General features: G+C 43.4%; 1 protein-coding gene across 1 annotated transcript; it reads right to left on the bottom strand.

Moving 5' to 3' along the window:
* Positions 1–5,162: 5,162 nt before the first annotated feature.
* On the bottom strand, positions 5,163–6,087 carry SOCS1 (suppressor of cytokine signaling 1). Its single transcript, XM_009324735.1, has one exon. The coding sequence runs from the start codon at positions 6,056–6,058 to the stop codon at positions 5,435–5,437; it is 624 nt and encodes a 207-aa protein (XP_009323010.1). The 5' UTR covers positions 6,059–6,087; the 3' UTR covers positions 5,163–5,434.
* Positions 6,088–7,729: the final 1,642 nt, after the last annotated feature.

Genomic DNA, 7,729 nt, shown 5'->3' on the forward strand with positions numbered 1-7,729 from the left:
AATCAGTCTAAATTATCCACAGTTAAAAGCTGGGGGGAGATTACAAGGTAAAGTAGTATGATGTATAGAATAATTTGTTGGCAGAGTCCAGAATGAAACTAAGGGTTCCTGATGCCTTGGAAAGGTCTCTGTCCATGAGTCTGAGCTATAATGCTCCACTCAAACTATTTATGAATAGATATTTTGGACAACTATATAATACAAGATTCCAGAATCACAGGGGAGGCGATAGTTTCCTTGTTTCAAGTTCAGAGTCCTAAGCCTCATTTCAGCAGCACTTCACCCAAAGGCTGAATTTCTGTTCTTTCCTATTTTCTTTTTCTATCCCAAGTACTTCTGTGGCTAACTGGAGCATCCTTTGTGCCTTACAGATTCAGTATGCCCTGCTATTTCACACTCCTTCTCACTCTCTGCTCCTAAAACAAAAGCTGTCCTCCTTTATTTGCATTTAGACTCCAGAGAAAATCCCTCTGATCAGTATGTACACGGCTTCTATTCATAAAATTCAAGCCCAGAGTGGCATGTGGGCCACTCATTCGACTTTGCATATTAGAAGACATGAAGTGTTCCTGGTGTGTTCTGTGCTAAGCTTAAAGTCCTCAAAACTGTGTGTCCCTGGCAGAAAGTTGAAGTCATTTAAAGTCTCACCAGTGCTTGATACCTTTACAACTGCAACGCACAAATTAGGTGAGATATTCTTATTTAATTCCCAAGGACAAATGATACTGCAGCCTGTTGAAAAAAACATCCTTTAACAACATCCCTTAACTGCCAATCTGACCTGGACTCCCATCATGACAGTCAGTCTGGCCCTAAACACACACAGGCTAGCTGAGAAGGTCATCTGCACCACTCATGAGATGCTTACTGTGTCTGGCTTCTCAGGCTTTAGAGAAAGATGGAGAAACCCAGGAGTCACTATGTGCAAACACTCGTATCATCTCTGAGCCGCCTTCTAGACTCCTGCTGCTTCAGCTATCCACTCCAGAAAGGAGTTAACTGCTTTTCACAGTGAGCTGATGAATTACAGCAGCAGATGCACATATATTGGTTGTTGGAAGTGTATACAAACCCAGTGCACAACAGCATACTGAATGCTATAAAACAGTCTGTGCATAAAGCTTGAGATGGTTTAGACAGCTCTGCCCTCTGGGCCAGTCATGAACCCCCTGTAAGGTCCAAGATTTCTCTCATTGCAGCCTTCTTTTTCTTTTTTTTACTGAATGGAAACTTAGAGGAATCATTTGGCATAACTGACAAATTATAAGAGCAATATTGGTTGTAAATGCCATTGTACACCTGGACCTTCGTAATTAATGTCCATAGAGAGGAAAACTATAGCAAACTTAGGCTGAACAGCAGGTTGATCGTATGCTCTATTAACACAGCTCAGCCAGTCACTAGCTTTTTCTGTGCAGCAACAGTAATAAGAAAATTTACAGCAGCCAGAAACTCTTGTATGAAAATGGAAATTACATTACCAAATGTGCTGGGCTGAGAATACTGGAACTGAAATTATTACCTTTAAGAAAGGCACCAACTACTTTGCATACAATCATACAAATATGGTACATGCCAAATACATACAGGTGATAGCTACATGATATGTTGCAGAGCTGTGGACTGCAAGAGTGTAGCTATTACACAGCCCTTGTCTCAAAGCTGGAATTAATGAATAAATGCATTGCTCACACAGCTGTCAGCACCATGAATGGAGAGGTGGAAGGAGAGCCAGGGACTGAATGACAGCCCAGCACAACAGAAAGGGCTGACACTGGATCTGAAGAAGGTTCAGGAGGTGGATACGCTGTTCAATAGAGGATTAAGTACAAGCTGGGTGAAGAGTATTGATGGCTAGATAAGGTCAGCGTGTTGCCCTGGGGGACACTTTTTTCTTGACCGTTGAAAATAGCATCAGTGCTGACTGCAGCTGAAGCCTCACTTCTTGTAAATGACTTCAATCATAACAGAATTAGTGTGACCACAGCTTCACAGTGGGTAAAGTTATGCTTGTCATTCAAGAGGCTCCCACTGAGCATTCAGTGACTCTTCACGGCTAAATTAACCAGGTTCTCTGAACACCTACAGTTCTATTAATTAGCTCTATTCATTAGCAAGTGTTTTACAGCTGCAGCATGGTATGTAAATTAACCTACTCTGAAAGCAAATGTGTGTTTCAGTCTTTAAAAAGCAAGGAAGCCTCAGCCTTGCTGTCTGTATAGTCACAGGAGCATTGCACCGGAGCAGGGCTGGGGTGGTGTCCCAGCAGAACCCTGCTGTGCAGTTCCCACCCTGCTGTTCTCTGTGGGACAGAGACCCCCACGGTCCTCGCCATGCTGCAAACGGTATTATTTTAAAGCTGTCCCTACCCCACTAACTATAAATTTTGCAGTCTCTTCAGAAAACGTGGCTTTGCTCTGCTCCTGAGCATGGCTCAAGTTCTTCCGTAGTCCTTCACCAGATTGACTGTTTACTTCACTTTCCAGCCACAGCCGGGAGTGAAAAGGTCAGAGGAAAGAGCTGGGCAAGAGGGGGAGGGACTGGAAACACCACTCTTCGCGTGTTATTTAGCAGGGAGGATTAAAATCACTGCACCGTTATGTGTTTCCATTGCTTTAGGTGCAGAATACAGCAAATTCCCTATTTGACCTTGCTGGTACTTTATTAAACAGAGGATGAGAGATTTGACAGCTGGAATTACTAAAGAAATCTTCAGGAGACTCCTGCTATGCCCCTTAAATCAGTGCACACAGGTAAGCAGACATTTTAGAGAGCCCTTCGTTAGTTCTTACAGAGGGCAAGTCAGAGTGACATTGTGAGCACACATACTGCGGGTAAGATTTCTTAGCTGCTTTGGAGCAACCTACGTATATCTGCTAGAAAGAGGATCTGCCTGGCCATTGTATTGTATGCTGGAGAGAGAAAGAGAGAAGGAAAGGAAGGAAGGGGAAGAAGAATAAGGCAGGTGAAAAGATATGTAGTTTAAAAATACAAGCCAGCTTTGTCTCCTCTTTCCTTAAGAGACCTTTTATACAATTCTGACCTTCTTGTCCTTATTTATAGTTTTGATTATATTTTTTCTGAGCTATCCCACGTTTGCATTTCATATTAAAGACAAAATGAAGGGATTTAGGCACTTGGTGTGGAAGGATATGGATCATTTCTGCTAAACTTACTCTAAAGCAATAAAAGGGAGAGAGAAAGAAAGTAGGCTTGTTTCTGCCAGGAAGAAAATGAAATGGGCTCAATCCTTATGCTTTTCATTCTATGCCTCCCAGTGGGAAGCCCCTTACTGTATATCTAGGTCCAGTTTTGTTTGTTTTTATCAGGGGTAGTAGAGAACCTTCTAAGCTAACATTGCACTTGTTCTACCACTAATGCTGTCATGTGGACACTCATTTATATAGCCAGGCAAGAGTCATTAGTTTGGGGCCTGAAGGGTTAAGAGATACCACAGTGTGGGGCTGGGAAAAGAGGAAGGGGAAAGGGATAACCATCTCTGCTGACAGCAAACCAGTTTGGCAGCCTTCACCCTACAAAGACTTCCCCCCCAGTTTAACTTCTTAAAGCTATTCACATTCAGGCAGTCGCTTTGCTCTGCTCTGGTATCTGCTGCATAGCACAGCATTCACTACTTCCCCCATTTATATCCTTGCAGCTGCTCTGGGAAAATGCATCATTCGGCAACTAATTCTAGCTTTAGAATTAAGCAGAAATTTTGTCTGCTAATCTCAGCCAGGGATGGCTGACAAGGGAATGGGAGACTGCTAGGCAGGGCCGATGCAAAGAACATTTTTAGGGAAGCAGCACAGTGGAGGGTCACATGATACTGCCTGTATGTTCTTGCTTTTTCCCAACGGACTGTGAGTGATCCTTAGTCATGTTTGAGGAGGAAACCTATTTATTCCAAAGAAACATCAACAATGTAAGAGCTGATTTTGTAGAGTGAATGATAGTAAACAAATTATTCAGTAAGGAACACTATATAAAACATACTCAATGCTTCCTAAAAGTGGCTTTAGCTTTAAAAGGAATGTGAATTACAGTAGAGACACGTTTTGTCTTCCAAACCCTGAAGATGACTTCATTTACTGCTTACAGTTACTGTAAGCACCGTAGGTCTGTGCTGAGAGAGTACATTTCTGTGAAAGACTGCTGCCTTTGAAGTGATTTGGTTCAGCTGGTTTTCTAAGTCAGCTTTTCATGGATTTCAGGAAGTGCTTGGGAGAGAGGAGAATCACTTTATCATAATGCAGGTGACATTTTGCCAAATTAGGCATCTCGTGTCATTCACAGTTACAGCTCTATGGGGCACTGATTTTGCATTTTATGAGCAGATAGAAACCCAGTGGTGCCTTCACCAGTTTCCTACAAATGGTATTACAAAACAGTCTAATGTATTTTAACTTTCCCTGAATGCAGTTTAGCCACTAGAAATTACAGCTGCAAATCTAGAGGCTTACGCTCTCTGGATCCTGTCATGGAGCTAAGTCACAGATTCTTTTAAAATATCAAGTCTGTGCTCTGTAGATCACCAGGAATTTAAGACATGAAACACCTTTTTGAAGTCTAAAGATGTCTGCACCTTTGTCATTTTGTGTATGCCAATTTAAAGAGAGAACTAAGCTATCCTTCCCCCAATGCATCACAATGCCACAGGTTTCATGGCCTTTTAAAGGGTGTGAATGGCATTTCTGGGCAGTTCTGTTTTTCCCCACCGACGTTCATATGGTTTGGTTATATCAGACAGCAACCTCTTCTTGCTTAGAGCGTTATAGCTTTTAATAGACATAAGGCAAGCCAGAGTTCATGCAATTAGCTCAGCCAAGGGTTCGGTTCACTCTTTCAAAACACCTATGCACAGCTATAGTCTTAACACACTGTTCCTGCTCTCATGGATTTAGAGGAGAGCTAGATTCCTGGGCAGATTCAGCCTGAGTACATTTTCTACTTGCTTGCATCTTTCTATTTTTGGCTTTTTGGGACAGGAATCCTCTGTCTGCTGGACTAGCACTAAAACAGGCTAGTTTGGTAGGGCAAAGAGCAGGAGGACCACGTTGGAGATCTGTCTGCACTTACACACAATCAGCAGTTAAAGTTTGGCAGCAGGATAGGTACCAGAGCCTTTAAAACTAAAAACAGAGATGCTATTTTTTTAAAAACTTTCACAATAAAGTTTATTATGTTAATATCATTAAAAATATTATAAAATAATAAAATATTCTGCTTGGCAGAAAAAATATGCCAGGGTTTTAAAACCCCAGGTTTGTGCAAACAGTTTTTGTAAACATAAGAAGTCGAGTGTTCAAGTTCCATTCCAAAATACAGTAAATTGCTACAAAAATAAGTTTGCTCACAGTCAAACATGTTTAAAAACCCAGGAAGCTGGATTTCTTCATGCATCTCGTGCATCCCTATACAGTTAATGCTGTACTTATATCTGAAATGGAAAGGATTTCAGATAGTCCTTTAAAACAGGATTGAGGGGGATCTGGTTTAAGTTCTCCCTTCCAAAAGTCTTCACAATGCTCTTCCGGCAGAGCTCCTGCAGGGGCTGCACACGGACTTTGCGCAGGGGGGTAACCAGTACCTTCCTTGGGGAACTTAAGTAATGTTCCAGCAGCTTAAAAAGACAGTCAAAAGTCTCTTTGCTGCCATCCAGGCTGAAACGCCCAGTCTGAAAGTTTATCCGGATGCTGGTGGGCCCAGTCGCAGTCTTAACACTGATGGCAAAGAAGCAATTCTTTTGCGTGCTGTCCCTGATGAGGAAGGTGCCCTCAGGCTCAGACTTCAGCTTCTCGTGGGCAGCATTGACAGTCAGAGGTCCCCAGTAGAAGCCACAGGCATCCAGCAGGCTGCTTGCTCGAGTGATGCTACTAAAATCCGCTTGTGAGCGAAAGGTTCGAAAATGCGTGTTGCTCTGTGCCTGCACAGTGCTGGGCCGGCCTGGGCCGTGGTAGCCTCGAGCCTGTGAACGATCCCGTGCTGGAAGGTCAAGTAGACATCTTGGGTCTGCTGCAACTGCATTATCTGCTGACACCTTGCTGTGCGCTACCATCCTACAGCCTAGACCAGTGGATGCGGTCTTCCATAGCGTCAGCGGCTACGGCAGGGCAGCTTTCCAGCAGCTATTCTGAAATGCCAAAGAGAGACACAATGTGAGATCCCCAGAGAAAAGCAGCTGCAATCTCTGAATGACCAAGTCTTCCATTCACATGCCTCCCACCCATTATAAAATAATAAAATATTCATTTGCCAATTTACACTGGGCAAACAACTGCTTGCTTTCTGACAAGATTAGCAGTCTATCACTATGGCAAAGTCCAAAGCTCCAAAAATATTTAGCAAGGATCATTAACAGCTACAGAGAATAATGCAGTTTCCCTGCTATGAGCCCACAAAAGCGTATCAGGACCTAGAGTGAGTCAGATGACAGGACCCTCTCAGTGATTAGTTATCTTGTGTACGCTCCATCAGATTCTCAAGTTCTTAGAGAACAAAGCAACACGGTTTTACAACTGAGTTACCAATTTCTCTTAAAAAAAAATGTCAGAACTCAGACAACATCATTATTTGGTGCATTGTGTGAAAAAGAGAAGGTGGGTGAAGGAAATGTAAACTCTGTAGCTGGGTATGTCTCCAGATAATTGGGGAAGAGAGTGAGGTGAATAGGTGCCATTGTGTGACTGAAGTGTAACTTGGAAGGGCAGCCTGTAACACTGCCAATTTACACAGTAATCCTAAAACTACTTTCCTGTCTCCTGTTAACCTGAGGCTCTGCTATAAAAGGCAATTTCCCATTCCCCCAACTTCCCCTTGGGACGGCAATGCTACAACCTCACTAGCTTACACAAATCAACCTCTATGAACCCTTAAAGCATTACTCCTCAGTCTCTCTCTCTTTTTTGTATTACATGCACTTTAAGTGGCCCAATCTAAATTGCTTCCTATTGATATATCTTTCAGCATGAGGGACTAAATTCATCCCTCGTGTTACTTCAAAGGAATTAGCAGTGCTGCACCAGGAATGAGTTTGGCCTGAAACGTCTACCTCTGACAGTGTGGTTCGATACATCTCCGCTGGCTGCCTTGACCTTACTGGCAAGCATAGATTTTAGGATTTATCCCTATAGTCAGCTATAGATCTGCAGCAGCAGCTTGTTGAGAAACCTTGAAGCATTCTCAGAAACGAATCCCTCAGCCATCTTACAGTTCAGGGTAACATGCTAATGAGGATTTCAAAGAAAGTATGCAGCTGGATTCCTGTCTGTGCTAATTTAACAACTTGATGTTTGGTTTCATTTAGGTCATATTGCCTCCCAAAACAGGAAAAAGGGTTGTAAAATCCTTATGCTGGCAAATAACAGGCTGAAAGTAGCATTGGGCTTTCTTTACACAGCAGAAGGAAACTGATGTCAGTTTTTCCAATTACTGGGCCAGGATTATCGCTCAGTATTTTAAGTTAACAAAAATTAAATTTCAGGGCACGCTGGTGAGAAATAACCACTAAGCCCGAGATCTAAAAATCAGGGCTCCCTAGCAGAAGCCGTCCATAGCCAAGAGAGAGTTTGCGGTGCCTTTCCGAAGGGCACAGAGCAAACGCGGGGCACGCCAGTCTTCAGAGCCTGAAAGCCAGGGCTGGCGTCCTGTACAAGGGTGCCTCGACTCCGCCGGAGCAGAACCTTCGGCGGGGGCCCGGCCCGGGCCCGGCCCGGCCCCGGCTCGTCCC

This window comes from Pygoscelis adeliae, unplaced genomic scaffold (genome assembly GCF_000699105.1).
Source record: "Pygoscelis adeliae isolate BGI_AS28 unplaced genomic scaffold, ASM69910v1 Scaffold85, whole genome shotgun sequence".
NCBI lineage: Eukaryota > Metazoa > Chordata > Aves > Sphenisciformes > Spheniscidae > Pygoscelis > Pygoscelis adeliae.